This window comes from Bos indicus x Bos taurus, chromosome 7, assembly GCF_003369695.1.
Source record: "Bos indicus x Bos taurus breed Angus x Brahman F1 hybrid chromosome 7, Bos_hybrid_MaternalHap_v2.0, whole genome shotgun sequence".
Classification (NCBI taxonomy): domain Eukaryota; kingdom Metazoa; phylum Chordata; class Mammalia; order Artiodactyla; family Bovidae; genus Bos; species Bos indicus x Bos taurus.
This window is the reverse complement of record NC_040082.1, coordinates 63,398,497-63,414,414: the sequence shown is the minus strand read 5'-3', so window position 1 is coordinate 63,414,414 and position 15,918 is coordinate 63,398,497. Positions and strand designations below refer to the sequence as shown.

The window sequence follows — 15,918 nt, the reverse complement described above, 5'->3', positions numbered from 1 at the left end:
TGGAGTCATTCTACTGGAGTTTTCTACATTCCAAAGAGTTTAAGCAAAAATTCATGAAAGTTTCCAGAAGGAGGAGTTCACCTCACTCATTTCTTACTGACCGACTAAGATCTACAGAGCCGTATTATTTCTCGTCCTTTGACTAGTCGTATGGTCTTATTTCCCTTTTATACTCGTTGTCAGCATAACCAGGAAAGAGTCATAAGGATAGACAATGATGTGTAAAAATAAGTAGCTGTTACGGGCATATGGCTCGATGAGGCTGATGGACTCAGTTGCATGAGATACTTCAGGTCGGGGTAGATCTCTTTCTCTTTTTAGTATTCTTTGTAATGTAGACTTTCTGAAATCAGTGTCCCACAGTACCTTGGACTGCTATCATTGATTACCTGGAAGATCGACAACTTACATCGAGTGTGGGAATGTATGGCTGTAAAGACTGGCAAATTCTGTCTTATCCGTGTAAACCCTTCACCCTCCAACCACTTTGGGTATTTCAGCAATTGGGTATACCAATACCAAAACCTAAGGGTATTCCTGAAATTCTTTACTGCCTCAACTCAAAAGAAGCCTTGAGTTTATTCACTTGGTATTTATGAACTTTTATGTGTCTAGCATTGTACAACACTCTAATCTTGTGCCCTAAAAACACTTAAGGTTTTTTAAATATTTTCAAGCAGAAAGCTAGTTTTAGAAATGTCAACATTGCTGTTGGCACCAGTTTGAATTTGTATGTTTGTTTCTCCTATTTATTTAGAACTGAGAAATCTTTTAGAAAAAACACATCCCTGATCCCATAGGTTACAGATCAGACCTGAGAAATGAACTGACCTTCAAAACATCAAAGTGGCAATGAGTTGAAATCAAAATGCTTTTTTCTCTCTTTCATTCATCATGTTTCTATTTGAGCACAAATTTGTTGAAAAGCAGGATAGGTGCCTAGGTTTTAAGAAGATGGCTGTCTTTTTAGAAGATCGGCTTGTCCTCCATCTATAGGTAGACAGTAGGATCACTCAAGTCACAGTTTTCAATATGTATGTGGGATTGTATTCCAGGGTAAACTTTTTGCAAGGGCAGCAGAGTGCCCAGTTTTTCTCCCTTCTTGATAGAACCTTTATATTTAATTGGCTTGATGTAGAACATTTTAATGCAGAAACCTGAAAGAAAAGAAGTAAAATTATTCATTATCTAGGTTTTAGTAGCCTTGAATCAGAAGTTTTCATTAAAGAGCAGAAATGAAAAAAAAGAAAGGATGATTGATTGAACTCAATGAGCGAACAGAAGAAAATGACACAATCATATCAGAAATGAAGACTAAAATTACAAGATGCTGAAGGAAGAATAGACTCAAATCACTTTAAAAAGGCATTGACAAATAGCTGAGAAACACCAGCTAGCTGAAAAAATTGACCCAGAACAATGTCAACTTCAAGACAGATTCTGATAAAACACTTTTAAAAACAAAGCAAAGTAGAAATAATAACAGGCACAAGAATACAAAGCTTTCTAAATACCGGAAGAAAAAAAGACCTGTCAGAGAAATAGAAATAATACCATTGTAATACCATAATTATAAAATAATAACAGTGCCGGGACCAAATATATGAGTTGTATCTATAAATGTTAATTCATGTATTAAAAAGATTTTCATATTGGCTTGAAAATCAAAATGAAAGTCTGTGCTGTATACAATTAGACAGTCACTGAAAAGGTATAAAAATTCAAGGCTGGGAAAGATTTACCTTGCAAATGGAAGGAAAGGGAAAGCAAGGGTTATGATCTTGTTACCTTCAGGCCAAAAAGCATTGAAGCCAGACAAAGAATGACAATTATAATGCTAAATCCAACGAAGATAAAATAGTTAAAACTATCCAGGCACTCAATGACACAGAAATCATTATATAACACAAAAATCCTGTAAAGGAGAGATTACAGGAGACACAAGGAGAAATAGAAACCCAGCAGTAGTAGAAGACTCCAACACATTTGGTGTCAGTGCAAACCGGTCGGGTGGACAGAAAGCAGAGGCAGGGCTATAGGCGCATCCTGTCCAGCACAGTAGCTGCCATCCACTGACTAGTCGACACTTGAAATGTAGCTAATTTGAATTAGATGCACTTTACAAGATACACATTGGATTTTGAAGACAGTAGCCCCTCCAAAGTTAAACATTACTAATTTCATATTAATTGCATTTTGAAATGACAATAATTTGGAGATCTTAAAATATTAAAATTAAGTTATAGTTTCTTTTTACTTAATGTGGATGCCGGAAAATTAAGATTACATATGTGGCTTTTATTATACTATTGGTGGACAGTACTGCTGTAGAAAATCTAAGTGAAATCCATAAGCTACATCTTATATACATAAGTTAAACAGAATATGTCCAAGGGTGCTGCTGCTGCTGCCAAGTCGCTTCAGTCGTGTCCGACTCTGTGTGACCCCAGAGACGGCAGCCACCAGGCTCCCCGTCCCTGGGATTCTCCAGGCAAGAACTCTGAAGTGGGGTGCCATTGCCTTCTCCAACGCATGAAAGCGAAAAGTGAAAGTGAAGTCGCTCAGTCGTGTCCGACCCTCTGCTACCCCATGGACTGCAGGCTACCAGGCTCCTCCATCCTTGGGTTTTCCAGGCAAGAGTACTGGAGTGGGGTGCCATTGCCTTCTCCAGTATAGCAGTGCAAGAAGACCTAAATAAATGGAAGATATAACATGCTCATTGATTGGAAGATCCATTACTTCTAAGACATCAATTCTTCTCAGTTTGATCTGTATAGTCAATGCAAACCCAATCCAAGACCCAGCAAGATTTTTGGTGGAGATTGACAAACTGCTTCTGTAATTTATTTGGAAATTCAGATAACCCAGGACTTGCCAAGGCAATCTGAAAAAAAGAGCAAAGTTGGAAGATTTATACTATTAAGAGATCAAGGTGTATTTTATAGCTAAGATAATTAAGACAGTGCAGTACTGCTGGAAGATTAACCAACTGACCAACGAAACACCGTAGAAAGACCATAAACAGACCCACATATATGCAGACCTTGATTTATGACAAGATACTTTTGTGCAGTGAGGAGAAAACGGTATTGGCAAGTTAATGGTATGGAGTCAGTTATCTATATGGGAGAAGAATTTGATTCTTATTCCTTACACAAAAGCCAATTCCAGATGGATTATAAATCTAAATGTGAAAGGTCAAGCAATAAAGCTTGTGGACAAAAGCCTAGGGTGAATATCTTTAGGGTTTCAGGATGGGCAAATGTGTCTTAAACAGGTAATAAAAATGTGCTAACAGTAAAGGAGGATACTACTAAATTGGACTGCATTAAAAATAATAATTTTGGTTTATTAAAAAACAACATTTGAAAAGTTAAAAAAGGAGCCCAGAAGATGGGAGAAGATAGTTATAATACATATTTGGCAAAGAATTTATGTCCAAAATACACAAAAAGCTCCCACATACCTCTAAAACACTGGGCATTTTGCAAAATATGTGAAGAGGCACTTCACAAAAGACAGTATTGATGTTATCAATAAATATGAAAAATATCAATAAATATGAAATGCAGATTAAAGTTAAAGGAGATACCATTACACACTCATGAGAATGACTGAAATGAGAAAAGCAGATAACACTAAGTATAGTGTATGGAGCAACTGGAATTTTCACACACACCTCATGGGAGTGTGAATGAATAGCACCACTTTGGGAAACCAGGTGGCAGTATCTGCTAAGGGTGCAGATACATCTACCAAGTGACCCAGCAACTCCACTCCTCTAGTGTCTGCCAGTTGCTGAGTATATTGATTCCAGCTATGCGTTCTGGACTGGGGAAGTTACTACAAGGGGGTCATGTGGATGCACTTGGTCCACTTGTAAGATGGACCCTAGCGAAAAACTGTCTTGATCACCTGACTGCATAAGCCCTAATCAGGGACCGCAGTGGCCTTTTGTGTCTTTAGGAATTAGTGTCAACTTTAAGTGTCTTCATCTCCAGTGTGCAGTCATCCTGCTAAAAGGCTAGAGCAAGTCCCTTTGAGAACAGCTATAAAGTAAGGCTTATAGTATAAATTTTTGGCTTTTGTGACAGCCCTTCCTTAGAAAGGCTCAGCCTCCCTTTCATTCAAGAGAGCCCCTGGACTGTAAACTGACTCAAGTCTGGCAATCAGTTGATAGCGTTGGGAGAAGATTTTCAGACCCAGAATTGATCGAGGTCAGAATTTTTTGTTCATCAGACCTAGAGTGTTTCCTTTTATACAAATCAAATAAAGCTTTAGTACACTGCCCATGTATTTGGTTCTAGGTCACCGTGATTAAGCAGACAGTGCCATAGATCCTTGATTCTGATGCATCTGATGACTGTTTGACCTCTGCTCCCCATTGGGTAGCCATGCCAACCTTGACTGCTCAGTGGAGTCCTTTCAATGGCAGTGGTTTCTCTTATTTCAAGCCTAGAGAAGATAGCCTCCAGATCGCTCCTTAAAGACTTGGTCTCCTTAGCAAAGTGTTTCTCATGGCCTTGGTGAGAGGAGTGTCACTAAACCCACCCCCAGCAGGCATGCAAATTTATGTTCATGAAAAGACATGTACTAGAAAGTTCATAGTAGCATTTTCCTAATTGCCTGAAACTGGATACTGCCCAAATGTCCATTTAGAGCATGATTAAATAAATAAACACACATGCATGCAATGGATACTATAGGTAAATAATGATGAATGAACCTCACAAACATGAATGAATCTTACAAACATCATGGTAATAAAAGAAGGCCCCCCCTCAAAAGAGTGCATGCTGTTTAATTCTATTTAAATCATTTTCAAAAACTAGGCAAAAAAAAAAAAAACCTAAAAGGTAGTACAAGGGGTCTCTGGGCTGCTGCTGTTGTACTTTTTCTTGAAATAGTGTAACCAGCAGGTTGCCCTGGTGTGCTTACTTTGTGAAAATTCATTGAGCCAGCCATTTTTGCTTTCTGCACTTTGCTGTATGTATGTTCTATTGCAATAGATTTAAAACACCAAATAAGAAGCCTAGGACCTGAAGTACCAGGAGACCTGCCTTTACCTAGAACATAGAGCTTTTGAAAATGTTGTTTTTGTTCAGTTGCTAAGTTGTGTCCCACTCTTTGTGACCCTTTGGACTGTAGCACACCAGGCCCTTCTGTCCTCCACTATCTCCCGGAGTTTGCTTAAGTTCATGTCCATTAAATTGGTGATGCTATCTAACCATCTCATCCTCTGTCACCCTCTTCTCCTTTTGCCTTCAATCTTTCCCAGCATCAGGATCTTTTCCATTGAGTCGGCTCTTCGCTTCTGGTGGCAAAAGTATTGGAGCTTCAGCTTCAGCATCAGTCCTTCCAATAAATATTCCGAGTTGATTACCTTCAGGATTTGATCTCCTTTCAATCCAGGAGACACTAAAGAGTTCTCCAGTACCACAGTTCAAAAGCATCAATTCTTCAGCGCTCAGCCTTCTTTATGGTCCAACTATCACATCTCTACATGACTACTGGAAAAGCCATAGCTTTGACTATATGGACCTTTGTTGGCAAAGTGATATCTCTGCTTTTTAATACACTGTCTAGGTTTGTCTCGGTTTTCCTTCAAGGAACAAGTGTTTTTTTTAACTTTATGGCTGGAGTCACCATCCACAGTGATTTTGGAGCCCAAGAAAATTAAAATCTGTCACTGTTTACAGCTTTTCCCCATCTCTTTGCCATGAAGTGATGGCACTGGATGCCATGATCTTAGTTTTTTGAATGTTGAGTTTTAAGCCAGTTTTTTCACTCTCCTCTTTCACTTTCATCAAGAGGCTCTTCAGTTCCTCTTCACTTTCTGCCATAAGGGTGGTGTCATCTGCATACCTGAGGTTGTTGATATTTCTCCCAGCAATCTTGATTTCAGCTTGTGATTCATCCAGCCTGGCATTTCACATAATATACTCTGCATATAAGTTAAATTAGCAGGGTGACAATACATAGCCTTGTCATACTTCTTTCTCAATTTTGAACCAGTCAGTTGTTCCATATCCAGTTCTAACTGTTTCTTCCTGACCCACATACAGCTTTCTCAGGAGGCAGGTAAGGTGGTCTATTATTCCCATCTCTTTAAAAATTTTCCACAGTTCATTGTGAGCCACACAGTCAAAGACTTTAGCCTAGTCAATAAAGCAGATGTTTTTCTGAAACTCACTTTCTTGCTCCATGATACAACAAATGTTTGCAATTTGATCCCTGGTTCCTCCGCCTCTTCGAAACCCAGCTTGTACACCTGAAAGTTCTTGGTTCATGTACTGCTAAAGCCTAGCTTGAAGGATTTTAAGCATAACCTTGCTAGCATGTGAAATGAGTGCAACTGTACAGCAGTGTAAACGATCTTTGGCATTGTCCTTCTTTGGGACTGGAACGAACGCTGATCTTTTCCAGTCCTGTGGCCACTGTTGAGTTTTCCAAATTTGCTGACATGTTGAGTGCAGCACTTTAACAGCATCATCTTTTAGGATTTTAAATAGCTCAGCTGGAAGTCTGTCACCTCCACTAGCTTTGTTTTTAGTAATGCTTCGTAAAGCCCACTTGACTTCATACTCCAAGATGTCTGCCTCTAGGCAGACCATATCATCGTGATTATCTGGGTCATCAAGACCTTTCTTGTTTAGTTCTTCTGTGTATTCTTGCCACCTCTTCTTAATCTCTTCTGGTTTTGCTTACTGTTTCTGTCTTTTATCACGCCCCATTCTTGCATGAAATGTTCCCTTGATATCTCCTTTTTTTTTGAAGAGATCTTTAGTCTTACCCATTTTATTTTTCCTCTATTTCTCTATTTTCCTCTATTTCCTGGCATTATTCATTTAAGAAGGCCTTCTTATCCTTTCTATTCTCTGAACTGTGAACTCAGTTGAGATTATCTTTGCCTTTCTCCTTTGCTTTTCACTTCTCTTCTCTTCTCAGCTATTTGTAAGGCCTCCTTAGACAACCACTTTGCCTTCTTGCACTTCTGTTTGTTTGGGATTGTTTTTGTCACTGCCTCCTATATAGTGTTATAAACCTCAGTCCATAGTTCTTCAGGCATTCTGTCTCCAGATCTAATCCCTTGAATCTATTTGTCACTTCCACTGTATAATCATCAGGGATTTGCTTTAGATCATATCTGAATGGCCTACTGGTTTTCCCTACTTGCTTCAATTTAAGCCTGAATTTTGCAATAAGGAGTTCATGATCTGAGCCACAGTCAGCTCCAGGTCTCGTTTTTGCTGATGGTATAGCACTTCTTCATCTTTGGCTGCAAAGAACATAATCAGATTTTCGTATTGACTACCTAGTAATGTCCATGTGTAGAGCTGTCTCTTGAGTTGTTGGAAAAGGGAATTTGCTATGACCAGTGCATTCTCTTGACAATATTCTGTTAGCCTTTGCTCTGCTTCATTTTGTACTCCAAGGCCAAACTTGCCTGTTATTCCAGGTATCTCTTGACTTCCTACTTTTGCATTCCAGTGCTCTGTGATGAAAAGGACATCTTTTTTTTGGTGTTAGTTCTAGAAGGTCTTGTCAGTCTTCATAGAACTGATGAACTTCACCTTCTTCAGCATCAGTGGTTGGGGCATAGACTTGGATTAGTGTGATGTTGAATGGTTTGTCTTGGAAATCAACTGAGACCATTCTGTTGTTTTTGAGATTACACCCAAGTACTGCATTTCAGACTCTTTCTGACTATGAGGGCTACTCCATTTCTTCTAAGTGGTTCTTGCCCACAGTAATAGGTATAATGGTCATCTGAATTAAATTTGACCATTCCCGTCACTGATTCCTAAAATGTTTATGTTCAATCTTGCCATCTCCTGCTTGACCACATCCAATTTACCTTGATTCGCGGACCTAATGTTCCAGGTTCCTATGCAATATTGTTCTTTACAGCTTTGGACTTTACTTTGACCACTAGACACATGTACAGCTGAACATTTGAAAACAGTTCACAAACTCTTGCAGAAATGCCAACATTTTCCAGTTGTGGAACTGGTAAATGAAAGCATCCATTCATTATAGCTAATATTGCTGAAAGTGATTTTGCTTGGAGAATATTAAGCAAAGCCATGTGGACCTCAGGAGGAAAGTGCCCCAGTCAGGTATAGAGCTAGGTGGGGAGTGTATGTATAAGAAAGATGACTGTAGGGAAAGTGGTGAAACATCTTGGAAAATGTGTGGGCTCTTTTAGTACAGTACCCTTGTCCTTTAGTTCCTAGGTTTTGTTCCTTTGAAAGAAGAATGCAACTTCTCTGTATAGAATACACATGAAATAAGCATCAGAGATCTCCACTATATGCCCCAGGTACATACACCACTTCTTACCTCCTCCAGAGATCCGAACACCATTATTGATGGCATTTTTGTTTTTATAAGGTTTCTCCTGGCCCATGATCTTTCCGGTGAAAGGTGCGTAAACAGTAGAGCCATCTGAGCACAAGACATCTACACCCTGGTGAAGCTTCTGATTTCTAGGATGTAAATAAGAATGAACAGACTGAAGAACTGCCCTGGGAATTTTATTGCCCAGGAACAGGGGTTAACCCACTGTTCCCAGTCCAGGGTATCAAAAATGTTGGGATGTCCCAGGTTTCCTCACTCTGTTTAGTCAGTTTTCACCTCCCTCTCCGCAGGTATTCATAATCATGTTGTAAAGGTTAAAGCACGCAAGATAGTATTTGGTACACAAGAAGTGTTTAAAAAAAAATGTTAGCCATTATTAATATATGGCATCTGGGGGAGATGAGGCAATCAATGTAAGTAAATGTTATAGATACCTGAATCTTTACATCTATAAGACCACTTAGAAAAGAGTTGACTTTTTATGGGAACCTATTTTATAAGAAGAATCATAGTCTTTTTTATCTCTCAGTGATCCATACACATCATTTATTGTGTATGACATTTTAATATGGTGACTGATAGCTCCTGCATTTATTAAACTCTGTGGAGCACAAATGGAAAACGATCCCAGGTTGTAAGGTTTCCTGAGGTTGTCTCTAACAGTCCTCACTCTTCCTGCTCTTACCAGGCTCTTCTCCTTCTAATAGGCCTCCTGAAAGTCAGATTCACCAGGATTGTTAGCATTATGTGTATAACAACATAGAGCAGGTTCCACGTGAGGAGCCAGTAAGTTATTGAATGAGTCAAGTGCACAAACTGTAGGGTTTATGGACTGATTGAGCCTGAGTTTTGGCAATTCAGGGGCCATTTCCCCCTGTGTCCCATTTCTCAGCCCTATTCCATGTATGTGAGGTTGCTTTGTGAATAGTATCTGTGTGAGTGAGAGTTCTGTGATTAGAGTGGTGATTGGTAATGCAGTTGGTGCATGTGCTATACACACTCGGTCGTGTCTGACTCATTGTGACCCCATTGACTGTAGCCCACCAGGCTCCCCTGTCCATGAGATATACACACTCGGTCGTGTCTGACTCATTGTGACCCCATTGACTGTAGCCCACCAGGCTCCCCTGTCCATGGGATTTTCCAGGCAAGAGTACTGGAGTGGGTTGCCATTTCCCTCTCCAAATGCAGTTGGACTTGTTGCTATTTCATCAGAAAGTGGCACTCCCTAAGTAGTACTGGGAATTGTTGAACATTCATAGTATGTCCCTCACCGTCTGGAAGAGATTACCTGCTTAGGGCCAGCCTTTGGAATTTACCTCCCAAAGCCTGGGTCAGTAACACCACAGTCTGCTGGCAACAAGAGCTAAAAGCCTGAATCCTAGTTCCCCAGCCTTCAACCACCTTCACTGTGTTTGGCAGGTCCCTCAGCCCTTTGGTGCCCCAGTTCAAGTTCCTCTTCTATAAAATGGGATGGTAAAGTTTGGTTTTCACTTTGGAAAAGCCAGGTGAGATGAGTCAACATATGAAAACATTGAGAGAGAAAACACAGCTCTCCTCTCTGTGGTCCTTATTCAGTGCTCTGTTCTCAATTCAGAGCCCACATCTGAAGCCCTGTTCTTGGAAGTTGCTCCAGACATGGTAATGCAACTGGTTTTGCCTCTGAATTTTCCTGCCGTCAGAAGGGAAAGGATGGTGAGCACTTACAGCGAGGACACTGAGCAAAGAGGTTGAGCTGAAAGAGTGTGTGTGTGAAACCCCATTACCTCTGAGCCGTGTACTGGCCACAGCCATGGCCATCACATGTCCTGATCTCATTGGAAGACTTGCCAGCACATATAATAGCCCATGGTCCAGCCAGTGCTGAAAAGGAAAAACATGAGAAGCAGGTTTCCTGACCACGTATTCCCAATATCCATTACCCTCATGTCTCCCAGCAGATTCAAAAATTCTTTTCATTATACTTTTTCTCTGATTTTTTCTGTAGTTTATGGGGTGGCCTGCCTTTAACTCCTGATTCAGCTGTAAAATGGCCCTTTTTTCCCTGGCCGTGGAAGTTTGTTTTCTGACGTGTAGAGTATTTGTAAGTTTATTTACAAGCACTCACCTTTATTGTTATTATTTGTTTTATATTATCCGCCGAACAATGTTGTAGATGGTGCTTTAAAATTTTTCTTTGCTTATGACTTGGCGTGGGGCCCTCTATGTTTAGGTTAAACAAAATAATTGAACAACATGGCTCAAAGAAATGATTCTAGAGTAACTTTGAAATGTTCTTTATTTTTAGTCTTGATCCAAGATGTTTGAATTGAAGGAAAAACAAACTATGAGTTAGCAAAGTGTATTTAACACTAAATGGATCTCTTTCATATCCACTGACATAGAAGAGGAGATTCTTAGAAATAAGAACATGTCAAACTAATTTAGCCTAGAGCAGAGTGTGAAGAGAAGGTGAGGAAGTGAGTAATAACAATTACTTGAAAAATTGAGAAGCCGTAAAACATGGAGGGAGGGGGCTGGCTGTCTTCATGTATTTTGTGCAAACTTTCCGTGCAACTTCTCGTTATTAGAGTAAGCACTTGATAAATATTCCTTTAAATTGTTTCCTGGATTTCTAATTATTTATATTCACAGAGAGTTGCATTAAGAAACTCATTGTTTTACTTCAAAGCAAACTAACAAAAATGGAAGCAAAAGCAGGAAATCTGCTAATTTGGTTGTTGATTATATTTAAAGGTATTTTGCTATTCATTAATATATGTGTTATGAAAAGAAGCTACAGAATATGACCATTAAGCATATTCTTGAATATACCTCTAAAAGGTATATTATGCCTTTGGACCAAGCTTCAAGTCACTTTGGCCCTAATATTTATCCTTCAGAATTGAGGCATATATTAGTTTATTAATGTATTCATTTGCTCTTTTGCTATGACAGGGGAGTGTTCCCCTTGTCCTGCTGCTGCTGCTGCTAAGTCACTTCAGTCGTGTCCAACTCTGTGCGACCCCATAGACGGCAGCCCACCAGGCTCCCCATCCCTGGGATTCTCCAGGCAAGAACACTGGAGTGGGTTGCCATTTCCTTCTCCGATGCATGAAAGTGAAAAGTGAAAGTGAAGTCGCCCAGTCGTGTCCGACTCTTCGCGACCCCATGGACTGCAGCCCATCAGGCTTCTCCATCCATGGGATTTTCCAGGCAAGAGTACTGGAGTGGGTGCCATCGCCTTCTCCGTCCCCTTATCCTAATCCATACCAATTTTTGTGTCAGGGGTTTTCTAAATCAGATTCTCATACAAACTTTATTTTCTAATTTTGTTCCAATTAATTCCAAACTAAGATTGTTTTTTCTTTTCTGCTTCTCTCATTAAAGAAATAGAACATTCAGGTGGAAGTCATTGATAACCACTCTTGACCTTGTGTATTCTTCCTTTTCTGCTTTAAAAAAAAAATTTTTTTTTATTGTGGTAGAAGTCACATAACATAAAACAGACTGTGTTAACCATATCTAACTGTGCATTTCAGTGGCACAAAGTACATTCATATTGTTGTGCAACTCTTCATCATCCAACTTCCAACTTGTTCACCTTCCTAAATGGAAACTCTGTCCCCAGTAAACAACAACTCCCCACTCCCCTCACTGCCTCCCACCCCCGACAGCATCCGCCAGTATGCCTTCTATGAAGTTGACTGTTCTAGTTACCTCGTATAAGCAGAATCAAATGATGCATGTCAGCACCTAGTATTTATTGGAATGCGTTTCTAAAGTTAACAGTGTGTGTCCTACACACAGACAAAGCTGCTTTTCCCCTGTGCAGTACAGTAGGTTCTCATTCGATTTCTGTCTTATACATGGTAGTAGATATATGTCATTCTCAATCTCCCAATTCATCCCACCCTGCCATTACCCTCTTGGTGTCCGTGTGTTCGTTCTCTGCGTTGGTGTCTCTGTTTCAGCTTTGCTTCCTATTCCACTGTTAATAACCAAATATACAAGTTTCTGTTGTGGTTGTAATGTTAATGACTTTCGAATCTATCCTTGGAATCAATTTTTAAAAGTCAGCCAGGATTCTAAGACAGTAATTTTGACTTACCAGGTGAAATCAGAGCAGCCAGAAGGAGGGTTCCTGTGGAAAACATTTGTCTTTGTCTCTCTAGAATGCTTCTTCCTCTGACCCTTAGGCTTGCCCCCACACACTCTGTGAAGAATATTCCAGTCTGAATTAGTATTATCTAGCTATTTAGAATTCTGCATCTCTCATATCTTCAATTTGGTACAAGACCCAAGAATTTACGAGAATGGAAGGAGTCAGATTTTAATACTCTGTGGACAGCTATGTAGGACCTACGTAAAAGCTTTTCATCTGAAAAAGCTAACTTTATTGGAAATGCTGACTAAATATTAACAAGTGATAAGGCTGGGTAAAGAGTGGCTTTTCTCTGGGCTGTGACTGGTGGGAGGATATCCACATGAAAAAATGAATATTTAATATTGTCTGCTAGTAGATCTGTCTTTCATTCCCTGGATAGGGTATGTTTCAGAAAAGAAGATTAATAATGTATGACCTTCTATAGTATATTTTTTAGTATTTCCCTTGGGTTTTTTTGGAGGATCAGTTAATTTTATCTGTGTAATGTTTGCAAATACTTTTATAATTTTGAGAAAATTATCTTTCTTTAAATATGTGACTTTAGATGTTTGCTTGTTTGTAATAATGAAAAATTAACATCCACAGTACCCATAAGTAGAGAAAAGGATGAATGATATACGATGGAGTATAATAGCAGTTGGAATATATATTGTCATTCCAATTTTCCAGAAGAGAAAACAAAGGCACAGTTTGATTAGGTGAATTCACTCAAGATCACATGGGGAGGACGTAACAGATTTGGGATTCAAACCTATGGGGAAGAGGGGAAGTTTTGCTGTGTTCGAATCATCTAAAGAGATTCTCTCTTAGGCATTGGTCATTTATCCACAGCAGTGGTTCTCACCAGGAATAATTTTGTCCCCCAGGAAACACTTGGCAGTGTCTAGAAATGTTTTTGGTCGTTACTGCTACACAGACGCTGTTGGAACATAGTGGGCAGAGGCCAGGGCTACTGCTAAACATCATACCAGACATAGAACATACCCCAGGGCAAAGAATTATCTGGCCCTAAACGTTCATCATTCCAAAGTTGTGAATCCCTGATAAGAAGTATGCTGTGCTGTGCTAAGTCACTGCAGTCATGTCCGACTCTGCGCCCTATGGATGTAGCCCACCAAGCTCCTCTGTCTATGGGGTTCTCCAGGCAAGAATATTGGAGTGGGCTGACCCAGGGATGGAACCTGCGTCTCTTATGTCTCCTACATCGGCAGGTTGTTTACATTTAGTGCCACCAGGGAAGCCCAGTCTAAAGTATACCTAACAATTTCTTTGTAACTAGAATGGAGAACATGTTGAATTAAATTTGTCTAGGTGTTAACTGACAATTTTAAAAACATCATGATGGGAATCAGCATGTTAAATTACTTAAACCATATTCCTAAATTTACATCAAAAAATTACCAGCTTCCAATAATTATAATGTTAATTACTGAATACAATAATTAAACTCATTATGTTTAAGGAAATAATATGGGAATTAAAGCAAATGTTGTTTATAAGCCGGCTAACTGAAGATTTGTTCTGAACAGAGCTGGCAAGTGTCCATTCTGCAATGGGCTCTCAGGACCAGAAGGCACAGTCATTGTTCTTTTGTATAGCCAGTGATTATAAGGTACGGTCAGATGGTTGCTACACGGTAGAAACCTTTTGATTAGTAACACTGATCTGTTAATAGACAGCTTTATCTTCTCTAAGCTATACTTCATAAAGAAATACATGTGGAATTACAAATTTTTGTTGGGCTACAATTATGGGTATTTAACTTTCGCAAGATGTAGTCAGCTACCAGTGCTGTAAGTTGCTTTCACATTTCTCTCCTACTCACCCCCAGCCCCCTGACACCACCCCCACCCCCACCAACTGTGCCCCGACCTGTACCTCATGCCTTGATCTTTTTATTTTTTTTCTTAACATTTCACTAAAGGTAGAGAAACCCGAGATGAGGAGAAATTCAAAACTCACTATAATTCAAATTTGAGGGCAGTGGTGATAAAACTATTCTTTTCCTATATTGATATGAACTAAGTTAGTTTCAGCACATTAGTCTCATCTCTTGTTAGAAAAGCTTGAGATAAAGTCATGTAAGTGTGTTGTCGCTCAGTCATGTCCGACACTTTGTGACCCTGTGGACTGTAGCCTGCCAGCCTCTCACCCAGTTGCAAGGCTCGATTGTCTCCTGTCCTGTCTCTGCTTCTCTATAACTCTACCTTCTGCTTCTGATGAGGTAGGTGGTGAACATGTGCTGAAATAGCAAAGTGATAATGCTGGCCAAATGGCAGGAGGTTATGAACAAATTGATTCTGATATGTTAATAGCTTGTGTTCATCTTGGTCTGTTGGGCTGCTATACAGACCACCAGAGATGGGATGGCTCATAAACAACAGAAATTTATCTCTTACGGTTCTAGAGTCTGAAAGTCCAAGATCATGGTGCTAGTATGGTCGGTTAGCATATAAAAACCTACTTATCATCCTTGATTGAGGTAAATTTCCCTTAATCCAGAGTCTGACCCTTAGTCTTTTTGTTGTCTAAGACTTTGACTCAGGGAGAATGATTCGAGTTCATCAGATTATAGGAAGCTAAACACAGAGATCGATAGATGATAGCTAGCTAGCTATCTTGATAGATGATTTTCAACAGAGATGACTCCTCTCTAATGGGAGGATGTGCTGTCTTGGTGTTAAAACCCTCGGCAAAGTGGCTTGATGAATGTGGAATGAGAACAGAAAAGATACAATTTTAAGTGGTTTTCCAACCAACCGTACCATCTAGTCAGAAATCTTTCCTTTTCCATGATAAAATGGACTAGAAAATGTATCCTCTTTGAGTGACACCAAATGGGTTTATAAACATCTTGCTCCTTGATTTCCTTCCTGGCTTCCCAGGCCCATGTTTTTCAACCAGGATTACTTGCAGGGGGGCCAGATAACACAAAAAGCCAGAGGATAAGCATGGTGACATAGGTTGTCAATATTTCTTTTGGATTTGGAAATGGGGCAAAAGGAAGAGGAATAAAACAACATACTTTTTTCTATTTACATCATTCCTTTTACATTTATTAAGTGTAATTCTGTGTGATACACAGAATAACTCCCTCCCTCAAATTTACATACTAAACCCTAGACCCCATGAATTATGATGTTACATGGCAAGGAAGAAACAAGAGTGCAGATGAAATTGTAGTTGCTAATCACCTGACAACTATAGTTTTGTGTATATCTATATACATAGAAATATCATGCATGTTTTATGTCTGCTGACATAGCTTGATCTTTTTTTAAATTGAGACTTCACATATCATAAAATTTACCCTTTTAAAATGCATAATTCAGTGGTTTTTTAGTGTATTCACAAAATCATATACTCACGCCTCTATCTAATTCTAGAGCATTTTCATCACCCCCAAACAA

General features: G+C 39.5%; 1 protein-coding gene across 1 annotated transcript; it reads right to left on the bottom strand.

Annotated features, from left to right (window-relative positions):
* Positions 1–721: 721 nt before the first annotated feature.
* Positions 722–12,727, bottom strand: LECT2 (leukocyte cell derived chemotaxin 2). Its single transcript, XM_027546443.1, has 4 exons — positions 12,452–12,727; positions 10,128–10,224; positions 8,344–8,489; positions 722–1,157 (listed from the first exon to the last, which is right to left on the bottom strand). The coding sequence occupies exons 1-4, from the start codon at positions 12,495–12,497 to the stop codon at positions 991–993; spliced, it is 456 nt and encodes a 151-aa protein (XP_027402244.1). The 5' UTR covers positions 12,498–12,727; the 3' UTR covers positions 722–990.
* Between the last annotated feature and the right edge of the window lie 3,191 nt (positions 12,728–15,918).

Excerpts from the sequence above, each read along its gene's own strand:
- LECT2 (XM_027546443.1), bottom strand. The coding sequence starts at position 12,497 with ATGTTTTCCACAGGAACCCTCCTTCTGGCTGCTCTGATTTCACCTG. Across the intron at positions 8,490-10,127 it reads GGCCAGTACACGGCTCAGAG|AAATCAGAAGCTTCACCAGG; the intron begins GTAATGGGGTTT and ends TTTACATCCTAG. Across the intron at positions 1,158-8,343 it reads TGTTCGGATCTCTGGAGGAG|GTTTCTGCATTAAAATGTTC; the intron begins GTAAGAAGTGGT and ends CTTTTCTTTCAG.